The sequence below is a fragment of the Oncorhynchus tshawytscha genome, linkage group LG01, assembly GCF_018296145.1.
Source record: "Oncorhynchus tshawytscha isolate Ot180627B linkage group LG01, Otsh_v2.0, whole genome shotgun sequence".
Classification (NCBI taxonomy): Eukaryota; Metazoa; Chordata; class Actinopteri; order Salmoniformes; family Salmonidae; genus Oncorhynchus; species Oncorhynchus tshawytscha.
Window position 1 is genome coordinate 27,720,899 of NC_056429.1, and position 22,739 is coordinate 27,743,637.

The 22,739-nt window shown below is 44.0% G+C and overlaps 1 protein-coding gene across 4 annotated transcripts; it reads left to right on the top strand.

Annotated features, from left to right (window-relative positions):
• Window positions 1-1,180: 1,180 nt before the first annotated feature.
• Window positions 1,181-22,496, top strand: LOC112248732 (vesicle-associated membrane protein 4). Of its 4 annotated transcripts, none has more exons than XM_024418004.2 (9): window positions 1,181-1,457; window positions 2,794-2,952; window positions 4,893-4,997; window positions 5,694-5,740; window positions 5,882-5,932; window positions 10,444-10,544; window positions 20,781-20,860; window positions 20,937-20,988; window positions 21,093-22,496. In XM_024418004.2, exons 2-9 carry the CDS (start codon window positions 2,950-2,952, stop codon window positions 21,116-21,118), a joined length of 465 nt encoding a protein of 154 aa, XP_024273772.1. In that variant the 5' UTR covers window positions 1,181-1,457; window positions 2,794-2,949; the 3' UTR covers window positions 21,119-22,496. The 4 variants fall into 4 exon arrangements, with proteins under 4 accessions (XP_024273772.1, XP_024273781.1, XP_024273790.1 ...); XM_024418013.2 differs by having other exon boundaries at window positions 2,847-2,952; XM_024418022.2 differs by lacking the exon at window positions 2,794-2,952 and having other exon boundaries at window positions 1,186-1,457.
• The last annotated feature ends 243 nt before the right edge of the window (window positions 22,497-22,739 follow it).

The following is a 22,739-nucleotide window of genomic DNA, read 5'->3' on the forward strand; positions in this document are numbered from 1 at the left end:
GTTGCAGTGATGGGACAAGAATGTAACTACCAATTGGATATCATGAAATTGGGGAGAAAAGGGGGTAAAAGTACATCTATTTATCTATCTATATATATACACTACCGTTCAAAGGTTTGGGGTCACTTAGAAATGTCCTTATAAATAATCATATTAAATAGTTAGAAATGTATCACTAGCCACTTTAAACAATGCCACTTTATATAATGTTTACATACCCTACATTACTCATCTCATATGTAAATACTGTACTCTATACCATCTACTGCATCTTGCCTATGCCGTTCGGCCATTACTCATTCATATATTTTTATGTACATATTCTTATTCATTCCTTTACACTTGTGTGTATAAGGTAGTTGTTGTGAAATTGTTAGATTACTTGTTAGATATTACTGCATGGTCAGAACTAGAAGCACAAGCATTTCGCTACACTCGCATTAACATCTGCTAACCATGTGTATGTGACAAATAAAATTTGATTTGATTTGATAAATACAATGTGATTCCATAAATTTATGGGCAGCCACATCTATATTGTACAAAAATAAACATTCATACTTTGATGGGTTTTCAACATTTGTGCGTTTTCAACATTTGTACATCTCAAATTATAAACCTACAATAATCTACACCATCTCAATCTAATCTCAAAATGAGATGGCAAGTATCATCTATAGTAGATACAAGAAACAACAAAGTATATATATGGCCATATATTACTTTTACTCTTTAGGAATCTCTCACCATCTTCACCACACTCTCTACATCTTCCTCTCACCATCCAACCTCCTTCCTCCTCTCCTCTAGCATACCCATCTCCATTCCTTCATCCGCCTTGCTCAAGCTCTGGGGATCACTCTCGGGCGTGGGGTCATCTGCTGCTCTCATCAGGGCCTCTGGTGTGCCATTCTACAAATTCTCTTCATTCTTTCATTGATTCTTTTCCATGTTTACAAACACCAGAACATACTATTTCAGGGCTGTTACAGTAGTGTAGTAGGTCTGGACTAGACAGATACCCTTGAAAATGCTGGTTGAACTGAAGAGCTCATCTAAGGCATGGCATAAAAATGAAATACCAGTAGGCATGTCTGAGCCATGGTCACCCCCACAGCACTTACACCTATGAAGGTTCCCAATCATAGCCATTTCTCTCTATTTTCATTTTCAGCATTTCAGTCTTCCACCAATTGTATTTACTTGATTGTGCCAATCTTCAGATTGACGCTGCCACAAATCAGGGAGAGAGACTGGGCAGGCGCTAAGGGTATTCTCCAGCTGATCAGAGAAAGCAGGAAGGATTGGGAGAGCATCTCTGTAGCGACCATCCCCAGCTGGAAGAAAATGAATTGATTTATTTTAGAAAGCTAAACAGAACGCTGTGATCCTATATTTATAACACAGCTTGTTTGGTCGTCTGTCAAGAGCGAGAGTGGATTCAACGAAAACAGCAGGTAACGTTAGCATTAGCTTGCTGGCTAGCTAACATTACAGCTGTGTGTGTGTTTTCTCTGTGGCTATGAAATGTACGTAGTGGCCAGCGGCCTGTCTGCATATTCATTTTAGCCACAATCTAGACTATACTCTTAACTAAAATAATGACATTGTATTTGTTGAATTCAAATAGCTAGTCCTGATTTGTGTTAGCTAGCCAATTATTAACCAACTGGCTAGCTAAACCGGCTCTGCTAGCTGACGTACATTTTCCATTCACAGAAGACAATGACTGTCTGGCTTTCTCGATATTTCAGATTTAGTTGGCTGTGTGGCTTGACTGCAAGCTCACTCGATATAGCTCACTCTATTCTTGATGACGAATAGCTGAGGATAGCTACTATATCTAACGAACCTTCGCTGGCTATTGTTACACAATCAGTGTTGTTGATGTCAAAGGATTAATTGGTGTCAAATGATTAATGTTACTGGGTATGTCTTTAGATCAGAGGAGATGTATCTGTGTGTCAACTGGATTTTATGTAGAGTGCTAGCTAATCCATTGAGTCCTGTAATCGTCAAATACCATAGTAAACTGCAGCTCAGCTATGCCCCGGGCAGGGCCTTGCATTGCCTAATAAGTCGCTGTCATACCAGCTTTCTGGTATACAGACTGAACTAAAGCACTTAAACGTGGACAATTTCCTTACAAGCTAGAATGTTGTAAGGATTTCGTCAATACAAATGTACCCGAGTTAGTTGTCCAAGGTACAGCTGATATAGGAACGTCGGCGAGGTCTTTCATATATTATTGCTAGTCTGTACCTGTTTTAACCAACTCCTGTATCATACACTAGGCTATGTGAGCTATGCTCTCAGCCAAACAGAAATATCAGTTTTACTTCCTTCAGATAAACCTTTGATTATGGCTGCCTAAACTGGTTGTTTACTTTCTTACCAGATATGAGGCTCTCTGTCATTTCATCATTCCCCTTATAGCTGATGACCTTCTGCCATTTAGATACTAGGAATAGGCTACACCTTCTCAGCTGATAACTGCTTTTTCCTCACTTGATTTTTAAATGCACAATCTGTAGTTTCACAGTCCCATGTGGCATTGGGACAAAGTCCAAAGTCCCCTCTCCATCTCTCTCTTCCCATCCATCCATCCTTCTTTTCTTCATAGATTTTGGGATGACAGAAACTTCTTACCACAACTTGACGTTACAGATTGTGCCTTTAAAGTGCTTATTTCAAAGCTGCGTACGTACATATATGCAACTCAGCTCTGCTAGATTTGGCTTTTCTCTTCTTTCTGTGCATCTCTCTCTCTCTCTCTCTTTCTTTTCTCTGTAGTTGCGTGAGATAGAGCCCTGTCCCCTGCCACTATCTCCTTCTCTGTTTACCAGAAAGTTCCACTCCGCTCCTGGCCACGGAACGGCCCTTTTCCAACTGCACTGCCAGAAGGAGACGCTGAGAAAAGCAACAGTTTCAGAGTCTGAGCTGGATTCAATGGTACCAGAGGGACTGGAGGAACTTGGGTGGAGGGGCTGGGGCAGGAGAGAAGGGCTTGGGGTGGAAGCTGTGAAGACAGGAGAGGTGGGATGTGTTTAGACATAGTTCAATTCAACAAATTTTTGTCCCCAATTCATGTGCAGCATAAAAGTATGAAAAGGTGATGGGTTTGGAGTGGGTAAAGGAGGTATTTACTCTTCCTTGCGCTGTCTCTCCTCACCTAAATGCATTTGACTTCAGTTTCAGTGGAACAATTTGATGTTTGGTTGTACAACTCAGAGGCTACACAGGAGGCCTTTGTTCCACTGAGAAGCACGGGTTGAGTTTTATGGACCTGGGGCTGGGTTTGATGCACACCCATGTATTCAACTGATCTGGGAACAGGAATGGTTGAGGCTAGCTGAAGGAACAGCATGTTTTCTACTTCAGGGTTCAGAGAAAGAGACGGGGCATAGGGAGGAGAGCGGAGAGGAGGAACCAGGGAGGAGACGGAAGGAGGAGAGTCAGACAATCAATGAAGAGGTACAGGCAGCAGAGAACAGACACAGGAGACCTCCCCTGAGTGAGCTTGGTTCCACAGCATAGCCAGCAAGAAGTTTTAAATCAAACCCTGCTCCCCAATAAAACTGCTCCCACGTACCATCCCTTAACAGGGAACAGGCAGGAGAGAGGAGCACCTCTGAAAAACAACTAAGGCCACTCTGCTGAAATGGAACATTTTAGTGTTTAAAAATCTGTCCAACAGCAACACCCACTCATAAGTAGGCCTAACTCTCCTACATCACATCCTGGCAAGCCTGAAATAATCTCTCTAGGCCTAGGGGTTAGGGGAAATGGTTTTAAAACCGGAATGGTTCTGTTACTGAATATGCTTATTTAAAAACTCTAAATGAGTTCTATATGTTTTGAAGATTTAGGTGAAGTGTTCTTCTCTGCTCTCACTTTACATGGTGAGGACTGCAGGCCTCACACACACAAACCCCACTCCTTTTTTGACTGCTCTGTCTGCTGTTAAACTGAAATATTTGTTTGATGTAACATGACCAGTGTTTTCCAGAAACACTGTGTACAAAACATTAAGAACAGCTGCTCTTTCCATGACATAGACTGACCAGGTGAATCCAGGTGAAAGCTATAAACTCTTATTGATATTACTTGTTAAATCCACTTCAATCAGTCTCGGTGAAAGGGAGGAGACCGGTTAAAGAAGGATTTTTAAGCCTTGGGACAATTGCGATGGATTGTCTGTGAGTGCCGTTCAGAGGGTGAATGGGCAAGACAAAACACGTAAGTGCCTCTGAACTGGGTATGGTAGTAGGTGCCAGGCGCACTGGTTTGTGTCAAGAACATTCACAATCAACAGTTGTGTGTGTGTGTGTGTATAAAGTATGGTCCACCACCCAAATGACATCCAGCCAACTTGACACATCTGTGGGAAGCATTGGAGTCAACATTGGTCAGCATTCCTAATGTTTGGCATACTCCGTTTATAGATTTAGCAGTGGCGTAAAGACTCAGGGAACATTGAGAGGAACCAGACTCAATCATTATTCTGAACATTAGAGGTTGTGTTGGACTCAGAAGTGTGTAAAGACTCAAGCAGGCAGGCCAGCTATGCCACACTATATCTGTGATGTGATAACCATCTGGACAGTAAGCTGGTGTTGAGTGAGTGCTGTGTATGTTTGGTATTTGTCTGGCGATGGTATGATGACTGTAGCAGCAGTGGTCACCAGGAGGACTCGCTAACAGTTTGCAGGCTTTCGTTTCCAGCCCAGCACACCTGATTCTACTTATCATGGTTGATTATTGGATGTGTTATTGCTGGCTGGAGCTAAAGCCTGCACCCCCCCCCAGTAGGACCAGGGTTGCTGCTGTAGCAGACAGTATTGTGTGTGTGTGAGGTCTCTAACGGGTGTGTTGCTCCTCCTGTCCTACAGAGGGAACCAGAGCGGGAGGAGCAGCCTGACAACGCCAACATGCCTCCCAAGTTTAAACGACACCTCAACGATGAAGAGGTCACTGGATCCATACGCAGCGAGAGGGTGAGACACTGGTGGAGGGAGTCAGGTTCAATGGTTTCTATTCTATTTACAAAAACATTTGTTTCCCCAGTGCAAACTCATTTAAGCTCGGAATTAAAAACAAGGGGGGAGAGATTTTGCAAGAGGGACATTGCAGGGAGACGGCAACCCTTCTCTGAGGTTCAGAGAGGACCCATTCCTACTCTGTCTCAGCATTGTTATTGTCTTCAGCTAAGGTCAAAGAGAAACAGACACACACCCCCCTCGCCATACCGTCTTCTCTTATAATAGCTCCCAGTCCTCTCCTGGCTCCCGGGACCACATCCAGGAGTGAGCAGAGCAGTGACACGCAGTCAGACGACGAGGGTTGAACATGGGTAGTGGAGAGGCAGAAAGGGCTTTTGAACCACTCCTCAGATAAAAACTATTGAAGGCTTTATCATATGGATTACATTCCCCCAGTAATCTGGTGATATCTTTATATGCAGCAAGAAATATATTTATATCATTAAAGGTCCAATGCAGCTGTTTGTTATCTCAATATCAAATCATTTCTGGGTAACAATTTAATGAAAATGATAAAAAAGAAACCAAAATAGCTTCTTAGCGAAATGCAATTTCTCGAACAAGAATTTTGCTAGTACTGTTTGGGAGTGGTCTGGGAGAGGGGCCTAATGGGAGAGATGTGTCTGACCCTTGACCTCTGCCCCCTCACAGAGGAACCTGTTGGAGGAAGACTCTGATGAAGAGGAGGACTTCTTCCTGTGAGTAATAATCCCACATACATTGTTTGTGTCTGAAATTACTACTTATTTCTGCGTATTTCTGCTTTCGAATAGAGCCCATTTTGGGCTGTAAGGCTGTGTATCTGGAGCCAACAGATTTTCTGTATGCTTGTCTTTCAGGAGGGGACCAACTGGACCCAGATTTGGAGCCGGAAATGACAAAATCAGACAGTAAGTGTGTGTGTATCTTTGGGGAGGGGGGATTGAGTCGTATTAGAAATTATGAATGAAAGACATAATTCCCTTTTTTTTTTTTTGAATTTCCTGCACCATTAATAAATCTGATTGAAAATAACTACATGTGTTTCTGTGGAACTGCTGAACACAGTTGATTTTGATGGTTCTGGATACAATACCTCCTAGTAGTACTGCCTCTTACTGGAACCCTCTCTGATTCCAAGATGGACCTTGTCTTTTGGGCAGCAGGTGGTCTAGCAGTTGGTCTAGTAGTCACCACCGATGCCCACAGCACATCGACTGCATGTCTGTTCTCCAATCACAGCCCTTCCGCTGTCATGTCTGTCTGTCTGTCTGTCTGTCTGTCTGTCTGTCTGTCTGTCTGTCTGTCTGTCTGTCTGTCTGTCTGTCTGTCTGTCTGTCTGTCTGTCTGTCTGTCTGTCTGTCTGTCTGTCTGTGTCCTGTCTGTCTGTCTGTCTGTCTGTCTGTCTGTCTGTCTGTCTGTCTGTCTGTCTGTCTGTCTGTCTGTCTGTCTGTCTGTCTGTCTGTCTGTCTGTCTGTCTGTCTGTCTGTCTGTCTGTCTGTCTGTCTGTCTGTCTGTCTGTCTGTCTGTCTGTCTGTCTGTCTGTCTGTCTGTCTGTCTGTCTGTCTGTCTGTCTGTCTGTCTGTCTGTCTGTCTGTCTGTCTGTCTGTCTGTCTGTCTGTCTGTCTGTCTGTCTGTCTGTCTGTCTGTCTGTCTGTCTCTGTCTGTCTGTCTGTCTGTCTGTCTGTCTGTCTGTCTGTCTGTCTGTCTGTCTGTCTGTCTGTCTGTCTCTGTCTCTGTCTGTCTCTGTCTGTCTGTCTGTCTGTCTGTCTGTCTGTCTGTCTGTCTGTCTGTCTGTCTGTCTGTCTGTCTGTCTGTCTGTCTGTCTGTCTGTCTGTCTGTCTGTCTGTCTGTCTGTCTGTCTGTCTGTCTGTCTGTCTGTCTGTCTGTCTGTCTGTCTGTCTGTCTGTCTGTCTGTCTGTCTGTCTGTCTGTCTGTCTGTCTGTCTGTCTGTCTGTCTGTCTGTCTGTCTGTCTGTCTGTCTGTCTCTGTCTGTCTGTCTGTCTGTCTGTCTGTCTGTCTGTCTGTCTCTGTCTGTCTGTCTGTCTGTCTGTCTGTCTGTCTGTCTGTCTGTCTGTCTGTCTGTCTGTCTGTCTGTCTGTCTGTCTGTCTGTCTGTCTGTCTGTCTGTCTGTCTGTCTGTCTGTCTGTCTGTCTGTCTGTCTGTCTGTCTGTCTGTCTGTCTGTCTGTCTGTCTGTCTGTCTGTCTGTCTGTCTGTCTGTCTGTCTGTCTGCCTGCCTGCCTGTCTGTTTGAGCGGTAATTTCCAGACAGACAGAGGTCCCTTGGTGCATCGCAGATTATTTGATGTATCTGGTCAGGTTGGTGCCCTTGAGCCGGTGCTTGGTATAGTCAAAGACCCTTCTTCTGGAGCACTTGGAAGACGGCTTGGCACAGAACTCGTTATGTTTCTCCATGCGGCTGTGATCAATGCACCGGCTGCAGTGCTCACACGGCTTCAGCTTGAAGTTGGTAGCACTCATTCCAAATCAACGTTTCGTCTCCACCTGAATGAAGGAATTAGCCTAATTAGTTTGTTAGTTTGGCAAATTTAAAATACATTGAGTTTTCCTTATGAATAGAACACTACACAGATTAAAATGGTCAAGGATAAAAATCACAATCAACCAAATTATTTCCATTGTGGTCCTCCTCGTTATTAGATGGGCAAAGGTACACACAGCTCAGGCAAGACTGTGCAGTGAGCACTTTACATTTTATTAAATTGAAGAAGAAAAAAATACATTATACAAATAGGCCTACTTATGATCACAACCATGAATTATATCATCAATAGACTAATTCACCTCTCTGTTTTTCTTATTCTTTTCATTCACACTCTACTTGACTTGGACCCACTCCCTGTTCACCTATCTTTGCATTTCACAGTACCAGTCAAAAGTTTGGACACATCTACTCATTGAAGAATAATAATGAATACATCAAAACAATGAAATAACACACATGGAATCATGTATTAACCAAAAAAGTGTTAAACAAATCTACATATTTTATATTTGAGATTCTTCAAAGTAGCCACCCTTTGCTTTGATGACAGCTTTGCACACTCTTGGCATTCTCTCAACCCTCTTCATGAGGAATGCTTTTCCAACAGTCTTGAAGCAGTTCCCACATATGCTGAGCACTTGTTGGCTGTTTTTCCTCTCTGCGGTCCAACTCATCCCAAACCATCTGTTTGGTTGAGATCGGGTGATTGTAGAGGCCAAGTCATCTGATGCAGCACCATCGCTCTCCTTCTTTGTCAAATAGCCCTTACACAGCCTGGAGGTGTGTTTTTTGAGTCTTGTCCTGTTGAAAAATAAATTATAGTCCCACTAAGCACAAACCAGATGGGATGGTGTGTCGCTGCAGAATGCTGTGGTAGCCATGCTGGTTAAGTATGCCTTGAATTCTAAATAAATTCCATATGTGTTATTTCATATTTTTGATGTCTTCACTATTAGTCTACAGTACAAGTAGAAAATAGTAAAAATAAAAACCCTGGAATGAGTAGGTGTGTCAACATTTGACTGGTACTGTATACAGTGGGGCAAAAAAGTATTTAGTCAGCCACCAATTGTGCAAGTTCTCCCACTTAAAAAGACGAGAGGCCTGTAATTTTCATCATAGGTACACTTCAACTATGACAGACAAAATGAGGGGGGAAAAATCCAGAAAATCACACTAGGATTTTTAATGAATTTATTTGCAAATTATGGTGGGAAATAAGTATGTCACAGTTATGAAAACGTAGGTCACTAAAGAGGCCTTTCTACCGATTCTGAAAAACACCAAATGAAAGATGCCCAGGGTCCCTGCTCATCTGTGTGAACGTGCCTTAGGCATGCTGCAAGGAGGCATGAGGACTGCAGATGTGGCCAGGGCAATAAATTGCTATGTCTGTACTGTGAGACACTTAAGACAGTGCTACAGGGAGACCGGGCGTTACAGATCTGCTCGCGTTACACCAGGAACGCACAATCCCTCCATCAGTGCTCAGTTTGTCTGCAATAGGCTGAGAGAGGCTGGACTGAGGGCTTGTAGGCCAACAATGTCGCCTATGGGCACAAACCCACCGTCGCTGGACCAGACAGGACTGGCAAAAAGTGCTCTTCGCTGACGAGTCGCGGTTTTGTCTCACCAGGGGTGATGGTCGGATTCTGTTTTATCAAATCCCACAGGCGTTACACCGAGGCCGGTACTCTGAAGCGGGGTCAATTTGGAGGTGGAGGGTCCGTCATGGTCTGGGGCGGTGTGTCACAACATCATCGTACTGAGCTTGTTGTCATTGCAGGCAATCTCAACGCTGTGCATTACAGGGAAGACATCCTCCTCCCTCATGTGGTACCCTTCCTGTAGGCTCATCCTGACATGACCCTCCAGCATAACAATGCCACCTGCTCATTCTGTGTGATTTCTTGCAAGACAGGAATGTCAGTGTTCTGCCATGGCCAGCGAAGAACCCGGATCTCAATCCCATTGAGCACGTCTGGGTCCTGTTGGATCAGAGGGTGAGGGCTAGGGACATTCCCCAACCCAGAAATGTCTGGGAACTTGCAGGTGCCTTGGTGGAAGAGTGGGGAAACATCTCACAGCAAGAACTGGCAAATCTGGTGCAGTCCATGAGGAGGAGATGCACTGCCGTACTTAATGCAGCTGGTGGCCACAACAGACATTTACTTTTGTGTGTGTGCGTGCGTGCTCCCCATACACCCCAGCAGAGTTCAGAAAAAGAGCTCAGCCACAGACTGTCTTAGTATTATGTAACATAGTCTAATATGTGATGTAAGGATCATGAATAATCATCCACCTGGTTTTTGATTTTAACTTTTTTCCAAAAGAGAGCAGAGAAAGGTTTTTATTAGCGCAGACAAGTTTTCAGAGCCACTTGCTTCCAATCGCTGGCAGAGAAGAATACGTGACTGCATACGTGACTGCAGAAGAATTACACGACTCTCTCCCCCACTCCCTCTCTCCCCCACTCCCTTTCTCCTCCTGTCTGTGCCAGTTGTCTGTGTGAGGTTTGTGTCAGGACATGCCATGCCAGGCTCAGTTGGGCCCAGGTGAGGGGTGTGGTCCAGTCCAGGTGTGTGTGTGTGTGTGTGTGAGAAAGTCAGGTGTTGGCAGCCAGGTGAGGACGCTAGGACTACAGCCAGGTGTGATGGAGAGATTACCTGGGCAGGACACTCAGGACAAACAAAAAATCAGACTAGTCCTTGCCTGCTCTGCTGGATACCATGTATCAGTCCAGAGAATAGGGTGTGTGTGTGTGCACTAAGTTGAAAATAGCTCTGTGTGTGGGCTTGTGAATGTATCAGTAAGAACAGCAGTACCAGCCAAAGAACTGCCCCACCTTCAACAGAGTCCACATTCTGTTTGTGTGTTGACATTCACTTGTTTTTTTTCTTCTCTCCACTCCCTCAGAGTTCAGTCGCAGGTTGATGAGGTCATCGATGTGATGCAGGAGAACATCTCCAAGGTGATCGACAGGGGAGAGCGACTGGAGGACCTGCAGGACAAGTCAGGTGAGACTCAAGTCATTTTCAGATCTATATATTAATATCTGCAGAACTAAGTGGCCCGGTGGTTAGTGTCCGACCCTGAGATTGGAAGGTTGGGCTGTTCCTAGGACGTCATTGTAAACAATAATTTGTTCTTAACAGACTTACCTATTTAAATAAAGGTTAAATAAAAAAAATGGGAGTAAAAATGGGACCCAATGCATCTCTGCTTGGCATTCAGCATTAGGAGATAGATTGGTGATAACCTCTTGATTCTAGCCATCCCGGATCCGGGATCGTGAATACAGCCTCAAGCTCATTACCATAACGCAACGTTAACTATTCATGAAAGTCGCAAATGAAATTAAATAAATATGCTAGCTCTCAAGCTTAGCCTTTTGTTAACAACACTGTCATCTCAGATTTTCAAAATATGCTTTTCAACCATAGCAAAACAAGCATTTGTGTAACAGTATTGATAGCTAGCGTAGCATTTAGCGTTAGCATTGAGCGGGCAACATTTTCACAAAAACAAGAAAAGCATTCAAATAAAATCATTTACCTTTGAAGAACTTCGGATGTTTTCAATGAGGAGACTCTCAGTTAGATAGCAAATGTTCAGTTTGTCCAAAAAGATTCTTTGTGTAGGAGAAATCGCTCCGTTTTGTACATCATGTTTGGCTACCAAAAAACCCCGAAAATTCAGTCATCAAAACGCCGAACTTTTTTCCAAATTAACTCCAAAATATCGACTGAAACAACATGGTAAACGTTGTTTAGAATCAATCCTCAAGGTGTTTTTCACATCGTTCGTGGAAGTGTGCTTTCTCCTCTGAATCCCATGGGAAAATGCCTGCAGCTGAAGATTACTCACCAATTTAGACAAAGGACACCTGGTAAATGTAGTCTCTTATGGCCAATCTTCCAATGATATGCCTACAAATACGTCACAATGCTGCAGACACCTTGGGCAAACGGCAGAAAGCTTAGGCTCGTTCATGGCACATTCATAGCCATATAAGGAGACAATGGAAAACAGAGCCTCAAAAATTCTGCTCATTTCCTGTTTGTAGTTTCATCTTGGTTTCGCCTGTAGTTCTGTGGCACTCAAAGATAATATCTTTGCAGTTTTGGAAACGTCAGTGTTTTCTTTCCAAAGCTGTCAATTATATGCATAGTCGAGCATCTTTTCGTGACAAAATATTGCGCTTAAAACGGGCACGTTTTTTTATCCATAAATTAAAAGAGCGCCCCCTATATCCAAGAAGTTAAAGCCCTGCGATAGACTTGCGTCCTGGCGGTGTACTTGCACATCAAATATCCTCACGCTACAGAAACAGGACAGGCTACTTACTTACTCTGACACACCGCCATCTCTAGAGACCATTATAAAAACACTCTAGACTCCTGTCTTACATAAACCGATAGGAAAGGAAATTCCTCAGTGTGCCCAGCCGGAAGTTTGTACAAGGAAGAAACCATTCCTGAAATTCCATGACCTGGAATTCTGACTGGTACATTAGTCACCCTCTACAGGCGCTCATATCCCGCTGGGAATTCTACTCAGTCACTCCGGAATGGGAATAAGACGAGGCTAACTCTCACTCCTGACTGCTCTTCTCTGGTTATCATGGATCGGAGCCAAATGTGGCGATGGCATGCAGAACACACACCAGATTCAGGGTTTAGATGGGCAGGTGTGGCAACTATAAAGGAAGTAAATGGAGTGTAGTCTGTACTGTAGTAATAGTGATTATTATTAGAGCTGTTTTTCATCTGGGGCATTAAGGAGGCAGGTCGCTAATTTCCAGGACGTTGGGAAATGCCTTCAAAACCGGCCACTAGGAGCAACAGTGAGCGCTATTAGCGTCAAGTAAGCTTGGGTTTTGTTAGTGTTAAAGACTCTGGATCAGAAGGTTGTGCGTTCGATCCCAGTGATGGACGCTAGTCTTTTTTGGGGGGGGTTTAATCCTATCCCAAACCTTAATCCTTAACCTTCTAAATTTGACGTTTGGAGAACTGAGCAGGAGGAGTCAACCTGGGGTGTCAAAAATACAACAAAAAAATGGACAATTTGAGCAACTTTGAAATTTTGACATTTGGAGGAACGGAACAATACTGAGCAGGAAAACTTCAATCTGTTTTATCTCATTTCTACTGGCATTTCACATGCAACAAGAGGAGAGAAAAAAACTCTAGACCACCTCTACTCCAAACGCAGAGATGCGTACAAAGCTCTCCCTCGCCCACCATTTGACAAATCTGACCATAATTCTATCTTTCTGATTCCAGCTTACAAGCAAAAACTAAAGCGGTAGTGGTCAGATGACACCGATGCAAAACTACAGGATTGTTTTGCTAGCACAGACTGGAATATGTTCCGGGTTAGACTGGAATATGTTCCGGGTTCATCCAATGGCATTGAGGAGTATACCACATCATTCACCAGCTTCATCAATAAGTGCACTGATGACGTGTCCCCACAGTGACCGTGCGTACATACCCCAACCAGAAGCCATGGATTACAGGCAACAATCCACACTGAGCTAAACGGTAGAGCTGACAATTTCAAGGGGCGGGACACTAACCCGGACGCTTATAAGAAATCGTGCTATGCCCTTCGACGAACCATCAAACAGGCAAAGCTTCAATACAGGACTAAGATTGAATCCTACTACACCGCTTCTGACGCTCATCGGATGTGGCAGGGCTTGCAAACTATCACGGACTACAAAGGGAAGCCCAGCCGTGAGCTGCCCAGTGACGGGAGCCTCCCAGACAAGCATTGTTTGAGGACACATCAATGACATTATGGAAGATGACCAGGACCAGCGGGCTTTCATCCTCCTGCAGCTGTAAGTTCCAATCACCTTGTCCAGGTTGTCTTGTTATTTCTAACTGTGCCAACCATGGTGATCTTCCTCTTCAGGAGCTGCTGGCTGAGTTCATAAGAGGTAAAGAAATTGTCACATGTGACATTGTGACCCTCCCAGTCCATCTGTCACATCAAGCACAACCCGCATCCCCTGGTTCTTCTCTGGGCCTCCACTGGTCGGCTTCCCGGTGTAGACTTGCATCTTCTAAGCGTAGCTGGATTGTGCATCACAGGCCACCCATATCTTGATGCCATACTTTGCTGGCTTGCTGGGCATATACTTCTGGAAAGGACAGCGACCTTTTGACAAAAGAGATTACTATCAGTAATTAGTATCAGTGTCACAGAAAACAGTCCCATAAATCAATGATCTTACAGCAATACATAATAAAATGAACTGTGAAAATCACTTACATTAAAGATATGAAAATAAAAATGTACCCCTGAATGGAGCCAGTTGCTCATCTACTGTTACTTCAGGCCCAAGGTTTTAGAGGTACGGCAGACGTCTCCCAGACCTCTCTTATGGCCGCCAGTTTGTCTTGCAGGTCTTGACTCAAGGCTATCAAATCGTAGCATTCTTGAGAAAGTGTGAAAGACTGTGGCATCGTGGCATGGAAAATCACCCTTCCCCTCTCTGCATCTGAGACTACATGTAGCCTCGTCTCGGGACCTATATACACCCGCTAAGATTAGCAGCCCTATGTAGGCACGCAGGTCAATCTCATCCATCCTTTTCCAGTTGTTTCCATATTTACGGAAACCCTCCAAGTCTGTCATCTCCACAATAATTTTTTTGATGGCTGGTGTGATGAACATGTTGAGGCGATGTCCTGGGCATGGGCAACTGCATGTCTTGTGGGCCCTGGGGTCATCCTTATAACATGTTGTGCTGCTATCCTGGCCTGGTTGTCATATGGTGACAAGGACCCTGTTATTTGCTGTTCTTTGACAAAAATGTCTCTCTTTCAGCTTGGGGGGATTTCTTCATCTGAAGATGATGCATCCCGCCTCCCGGGTGGCGCAGTGGTTAAGGGCGCTGTACTGCAGCGCCAGCTGTGCCATCAGAGACTCTGGGTTAACCGGCCGCGACCGGGAGGTCCATGGGGCGACGCACAGTTGGCCTAGCGTCGTCCGGGTTAAGGAGGGATGTCCTTGTCTCATCGCGCACCAGCGACTCCTGTGGCCGGGCGCAGTGCGCGCTAACCAAGGTTGCCAGGTGCACGGTGTTTCCTCCGACACATTGGTGCGACTGGCTTCCGGGTTGGATGCGCGCTGTGAAAAGAAGCAGTGCGGCTAGGTTGGGTTATGTATCGGACGACGCATGACTTTCAACCTTCGTCTCTCCCGAGCCCGTACGGGAGTTGTAGCGATGAGACAAGATAGTAGCTACTACAACAATTGGACACCACGAAATTGGGGAGAAAAAGGGGTAAAAAAAAAAGAGAGAAAAAAAGATGATGCATCCTGCTCTGAGTTGTATTCTTCCCCGTCTTCTTCTTCAGATACCTCCTCCTCTTCTAAATCATTGTGCTCTTGTTCCTCCTGGACATCTGAAAAAGTCAGACCTATTGGGCACTGAAACATGCACGCATAGCTTCAGCAAAGAGAGAACTATCGTGCAGCACCTTTTATAGCCTCTGACTGCATTGCCCATTAGTAAACAATGCTTTCAAGAAATGTTTATTTTGTCTGAAATGTTGTTTATTTTGTCTGTTCAATCAGTAGTACATATAATCTGTGTGTTTGTTTGTGTGGTTTGTTTGTTTTAATGATTTTATAACTGCCGGGTCAAAAATGACTCTTAAGACAAACTTTGTACCCTGGTGGTGTACAGCTTTCATGGATGTTTCACTTTTTCTCACGGTGGAGTCACTAGGAAAAGTCATACAATTTCAAGTTGAAAAAATATCATTTAGGGCGTTTTCTCCGCTGTTAAACATATAATTTTTGACCCTTAAGACAACACAAGGGTTAAACGGGTCACAAGGCCGCAGGGCCAGACAGATTACCAGGAAGTGTACTCAGAGCATGCGTTGACAAACTGGCAAGTGTCTTCACTGACATTTTCAACCTCTCCATCAGAGTCTGTAATGCCTACATGTTTCAAGCAGAGAAACTTGTGCTCAAGAATGCCAAGGTAACCTGCCTAAATGACTACCCGTAGAACTCACGTCTGTAGCCATGATTCTTTGAAAGGCTGGTCATGGCTCACATCAACACCATCATCCCAGAAACCCTAGACCCACTCCATTTCAACAGATCTACCCATACCATCCCAACAGATCCACAGATGATGCAATCTCTATTGCACTCCACACTGCCCTTCCCCACCTGGACAAAAGGAACACCTATGTGAGGATGCTGTTCAATGACTACAGCTCAGCGTTCAACCCCATAGTGCCCTCAAAGCTTGTCACTAAGCTAAGGATCCTGGGACTAAACACCTCCCTCTGCAACTGGATCCTGGAATTCCTGACCCCAGGTGGTAAGGGTAGGCAACAACACATCTGCCACGCTGATCCTCAACACGGGGGCCCCTCAAGGGTGCGTGCTTTGTCCCCTCCTATACTCCCTGTTCACCTACAACTGTGTGGCCAAGCACGACTCAAACACAATCATTAAGTTTGCCGACGGCACAACAGTGATCACTGACAACAATGAGATGGCCTATAGGGAGGAGGTCCAAGACCTAACCTGTACCCCCCGCACATTGACTCGGAACTGGTACCCCCCTGTATATAGCCACTTTATTGTTCATTTTTCTTACTTTAGTTTATTTACTAAATATTTTCTGAACTCTTATTTTTCTTAACTGCATTGTTGGTTAAGGGCTTGTAAGTAAGCTTTTCACGGTTGTATTCGGCGCATGTGACATACAATTTCATTTGATTATTATAACAGTCTTTCCACTAGATGTTGGAACATTGCTCCAGGGACTTTCTTCCATTCAGCCACAAGCATTACTGAGGTCGGGCATTAATGTTGGTTGATTAGGCTTGACTCGCAGTCGGCTTTCGAATTCATCCCAAAGGTGTTTGTTGGGGTTGAGGTCAGGGCTCTGTGCAGGCCAGTCAGGTTCATCCACACCGATCTCTAAAAAAAAAAAGCATTTCTGTATGGACCTTGCTTTGTGCATGGGGGAATTGTCATGCTGAAATAGGAAAGGGCCTTCCCCAAACTGTTGCCACCAAGTTGGAAGCACAGAATCGTCTAGAATTTCACTGTTTGCTGCATTAAGATTTTCCTTCACCCTAACTAAGGGGCCTAACCAAACCATGAAAAACAGCCCCAGACCATTATTCCTCCTCCACCAAACTTTACAGTTTGCACTATTGGGGCTGGTAGGTTGCTCCTGGCATTCGTCAAACCCAGATTTGTCCGTCACATGACATCAAGTTTTTATTGTCACGTGCACAAGTACAGGGAAATGCCTTTCTTGCATTAGAGGAGAGTGGTTCGCCACGAGAACAGGAGATCTCTGCACGCTCAGCTTAGCAGCTTTCATGTCCCTGCCAACACACAGAATGTCAAATAACTGTCTGACTCCAAATAGAAAGAGAGATATTAAATAAAACTTATATAAGGACATGGAGTGGCAGAAGGAACGAGTTTGTGTTTAGTGTTTTGCTTTGGCAACATTAGGTTGCCCCTGTCATACCAAAGTTTTGTTTTGAATCTGAGTGAGTGAGGTTTGAGTTGATTTGATTTATTTGACCATTTTAAAACACAATACAACCACACGTGGATACAGTGCAATGCCATTAAATCTTTGAGGATGACACACAAAAGTTTAAAAACATATTTCCATTGTGGTGTTCCAGAAAATCCACGAAAACAAAATATACTGCAGATTATAAAATGAAAAAAAAATCTCAAATACATCTCATCAGTAGGGAAAAATCCGTAAAAGAAATAAAATATTTTAGCAGGTAACATTAATTGAAATGAAAACAGTTCTTTAAGCCTGTGCAGTGTTAAAGCATTTAGCCCATAAACCATTTCTGAAGGTTTATCTTAAATTTCTTTAGTGTAGGGATGAATTTTATATGGTTTGGTACACCATTCCATTCCTCAGCACCAATGTTAAGGAAATAACTTTTTCCAGCCATACTCCTATAGCGCAGCGGTCTGATATTGGCAACACTGGCTCCTGAGTTTATCTGTCATGTGTTGGTCTAGTTCACATAACAAGTATGTAACAGAGCATTTTTCCTTCACCACTACACTATTACACTTGACAGAGAAGTTGGAAGAGTTTCTCACTTTGTGTTTGGAACCAAACAGGATCAATTCTGTCTTGCCTAAATGCAGAGTGTTTGTCGGATAACCACTTACTGACTTTAGTCAGTTCGTTGCTTAGGGCCTTTTCAACGGTCTTCTTATTCTTATGTGAAACCAGGAGGGCAGAATCATGCACATACAAGAACAGAGAGCATGAACGGGCAGAATCATGCACATACGAGAACAGAGAGCACGAACGGGCAGAATCATGCACATACAAGAACAGAGAGCATGAACGGGCAGAATCATGCACATACGAGAACAGAGAGCACGAACGGGCAGAATCATGCACATACAAGAACAGAGAGCATGAACGGGCAGAATCATGCACATACGAGAACAGAGAGCACGAACGGGCAGAATCATGCACATACGGAACAGAGAGCACGAACGGGCAGAATCATGCACATACGAGAACAGAGAGCACGAACGGGCAGAATCATGCACATACAAGAACAGAGAGCATGAACGGGCAGAATCATGCACATACAAGAACAGAGAGCACGAATCATGCACATACAAGAACAGAGAGCATGAACGGGCAGAATCATGCACATACGAGAACAGAGAGCACGAACGGGCAGAATCATGCACATACGAGAACAGAGAGCATGAACGGGCAGAATCATGCACATACGAGAACAGAGAGCACGAACGGGCAGAATCATGCACATACGAGAACAGAGAGCACGAACGGGCAGAATCATGCACATACGAGAACAGAGAGCACGAACGGGCAGAATCATGCACATACGAGAACAGAGAGCACGAACGGGCAGAATCATGCACATACGAGAACAGAGAGCACGAACGGGCAGAATCATGCACATACGAGAACAGAGAGCACGAACGGGCAGAATCATGCACATACGAGAACAGAGAGCACGAACGGGCAGAATCATGCACATACGAGAACAGAGAGCACGAAAGGTCAGAATCATGCACATACGAGAACAGAGAGCACGAACGGGCAGAATCCAGGTCTTTGATGTAGAGCAAAATAAAAAATACTCCCCTGGGGGACACCATATTTTATCTCCTTAACAATCAGACCGTGTCCCGCCCATATCCACCCTTTGGACCCTATCTGTTAGGTATGACTTTACCCATAATAAGGAGATGGTGCAAAAACCAATTGCTTTCAGTTTGTACAACAAAATATCATGCTTCACAGTACCAAATGCTTTTTGAAGTTTAAGCATGACCATACCACAGAAGTTGCCCGTGTCAATTTCTTGCTTGATAAAGTATCGTAAACAAGTGTCGGTAGAATAGGATTGTCTTCAACCGGACTGAAGGTCATTATGAAATGTCTTGGTCATCAATGTACTTTATGATCTGTTCATGGAGTGCCTTTTCTTAAACCTTGGACAACACTGTCAAGATTGACACTGGTTGGTAGTTCCCTTGTTCAACTTCGCTTCCTTTTTTGTACAAAGGAACAACTTTTGCATGTTTCAACTCTCGTGGTACCTTTCCATGTTGTATGGAAACGTTGATGTTTTTTACGTAAGGTCTGATACGATCAGCGGCATTGCTCAGGAATCTAGCTGGGATGTTATCCAGTCCCGTGGCTTTCTGTTTGTCTAGCTCTTTAAGCATGTCAAATCTGAAGTTGAAACCTGGGAAAATGCAAACTGTCCTTCGGAGAATAATAGATTTCAATATGATGGTTGCCAGAGCATTCTGAGAGTTGTCAACAAGGTTGAAATGATCAGCCACTTGTGCTCTGTCAAAGGTTACAGTAACATTGATGTTTAGTCCAATGCTGTTTGACTTTGTTTTTCGCTTGTTGCTAGTGCCTAGGTCCAGTTCAAGTCTTCCAGAGCTCCATTGGGTCGTTTTTTTTATGGATCTTGCTCTTATAGAAGGACTGTTTCACTTTGTCAACCAGCCTTTGTCATAGTTTTCGTTAATTTTCCTAGTGCAGTGTATTAAGAAATAGTCACTCATTCCATATGCAATTACACCACTTTGGGATATCTTGTGATTATCTGATACCATAATGAGATCAATGGCAGTATGACTGGTGTCACAGATTCTTGTGGGCTCGTATATCAACTGAGCCAAACAAAGTTTTGCAAAAAGTTAGACAAGATCTTATACAGGGGGCAGCTCATGTTCAGTACATCAGTATTTACATCACCCAGTAGAATCACTTCAGAGGTTAGAAAGTCACCGTAGGCAGTACACACATTTTCAAGGATCTCATAAAAGTCACTCTGGTCTGGAGGTCTATACAGAGCCCCTACAAAGATTGGTTTGCTCTTAGGTAATAATATTGGTAGTTATAAAGGCTGGTTTGTCAAAATGTCTGTATACAGTTGTCGCAGTGACCTCATGAACATTCTATTGTCATCTGACATCACCCTGTGTTGCAAATAGCATAATTTCTCTATCTGATTACCAATAAAACCATCTGTTTAAAAATGAATTCAGTAAATGTCAACCTTGCAAGTCAGGCAACTGAAAGCAACTTTCTAAACAATGTTTTGGTTAGTTGTTAGCTTGTTCAAATAATGACCAGAGTATAGCTGACAACGTTTAAACCTTAGCTACTTTTTATTCATTGTTACAGGAAAATAAACCCACCAACAACATTATTTACAAGGTAATCATGGCGAGCTTACTGAAAATAGCTTACGACTGTTAGTGTGACGATATAAAAGTAGATCATTCTGAGAATCTGAGAACTCCTGCACCTTCTTGTCACAGATGGATTTGGTCTTGTTGCTGTAGCAGCCCAGTAACCACGACAATGGATATTGCGACAGTTGCGGAGACATTTACTTTTTTGTCTGTGCAACAAAGAAACCAACAGTCTACAGACTTTCCACCGGAATATAAATTAAATGTCCTTTTGACCAGCAACACTTGTCGCATTCTATTTGTCTACAGACATGTCGTTAGACCAAGTATAAACCGCCGTTAAGTCATAGAGAAGGAGAATACAACACACAGACAGCTCCTATCACATGTTGTTTACACGTTTCCTTCTGTCTCCCTGTCCCCCTCTTCCCTGTCTGTCCCCCACATCCCCTCTCTCTTCTCATCTTATCTCCCTTCACATGTGTGTGTCCTGTGGTCATATGACCTTCCAGAGAGCCTATCAGACAACGCGTCAGCCTTCAGCAGCCGAGCCAAGCAGCTGCACAGGAGGATGTGGTGGAGAGACATGAAGGTGAGTCAACGTGTGTGTGTGTGTGTGCATGCATCAGTGTCTGTATCCTTGTAATGCTTGTATCTGTCTTCTTCAGATGAAGGCCATCATAGCTCTGGTGGTGGTCGTTCTGCTACTTATCATCATCAGTGAGTATCAGCCTGAACAACACGTTATTGTATTGGTCAAGAATATAACCACACGGATTCAACTCATAGCACTAAACACACATCTTTCTCTCTCTCTCTCTCAGTTCCGGTGATCTTGCGGTATCGCTAGTGTTTCGCCAGGATGAGGAAGAATCTCTCGATCCTTCTCCTCTTCCTCCCATTCTCCTGCACAAAGTCCTCCACACCAGCTAGGGGGCACCATCTGCCCATAACCACAGATCTAAGATCAGCTCACCCTCTCCCAATGCTAACCTTTACCGTTAGGATGGAAAACACACAACTGACCTAAGATCAGTGTCTACTAGGGACCACTTCATCCTACTCTGTGACAAGGGTGACACAGGAAGCATTACGTTGGTGTTACGTAAGGGTTGGGTTTGCGTCCCAAATGATATTTTATTTAGGGAATAGGGTGTCATTTGAGATGCTGCCTGTGTCTGACACCTAATCAAACTAAAGGAGAACTCCATTCAGTACATAATACATATCAGCTAGTCGTTAAGTTTCATATCATGTAGTCAGACTGATTCTAATGATAGTGAGACTTTCAGTCAATCTGTTTTCTCCAGTCAGTCCATCAGCAGCTTAGAAACCGGTTATACAGGACTTGTAGCACACCAAAATATTTGGAGATTAAGAATGGAACCCCTACCACCTCCCATCTCACATGTTTAGAATGCTTTCAAGCCAAAACTGATGAGGCAATGGCTAAATCTTAATACACTACAGTGGCCTCCTACTTGTCTCCTTTCCTTCTTTCCTTTTCTTCACCCAGTTTGATCTGACACTAGCGGGACTGGTTCAAGCCAGTGAGAGGAAGCCACTGTGGAGTATTGGGACAACGTGTGTCCTACTGACATGTGTTACTGCTTGGCCACTGCTGATCTCATTTCCTGTTAGTAACACTATGCTAGCTGTCTCTCTCCAGATGGTTGAATTTGACCGTTTCTGTGGTATTGAGTTCTGTTGGAAGGTGAAGCTTCTGAATGTCTGCTGCTATTCCCATTACCCCTGAGGAGCTACGGGACAGACACTGTTCATTCCACTGCATCTGCTGGAGGCGTCTGGTACCACTTGTTTATTCTGTGTGCGCGCGTGTGATTTTCCTAGTCTGCCCTGTATTGAGATTGCGTGCCCTCGGTATCCAATCATGCACAGCTTGTGATGCGGGTCACCAGTACTGCCACACCACAGCAGCAGAACATTTAATTAACACTTGATTTAAATCAGAGATGTTCAGTCTGGTTGGCTGATTGTTCGGTCTGGTTTGCTTATTTCCTTATAAAATCATAGACTTCGGAAGGTGCTGCAGAAGCAGCCCTGATAAATTTAAATGAATGTGCCAGAGTTATAGAATTCCAACCGTCTGTTCAGAAAGAAATGAAATAATTCCGAATAGTCTACTACACCAGGAGTAGGCCTATAATATAGCCACAGAGGATCAATAAATAAAAAATGTAATGGCCTAGCTGTGGATTGTAGCCCAATAACAAGGTATAGGCTACAGCCAGGAATGTGCTGCAAATCTGCCAGTAAACAGCATGCAGACAAAACAGGCCTTTCGCAATATTTAAAATACAGTCGCAGGAAAACACAGGTTGGATAGCAAATGGCTCCTGCTGAAAAGAGAAGACGAATCTGTCTGCTGTAGGATACCAAAATATTTTAGCAACTTCCAAAAAGGCGATCAAGTAACCATTGTTTACAGGTTAGAGATAGGCTTTTGGCAT

Bases quoted from the DNA above. Each gene is read 5' to 3' on its own strand.
- LOC112248732 (XM_024418004.2), top strand. The intron at 5,933-10,443 runs GTAAGTGTGTGT...CCACTCCCTCAG, and splicing joins GGAAATGACAAAATCAGACA to AGTTCAGTCGCAGGTTGATG. The intron at 10,545-20,780 runs GTGAGACTCAAG...ATGACCTTCCAG, and splicing joins GGACCTGCAGGACAAGTCAG to AGAGCCTATCAGACAACGCG.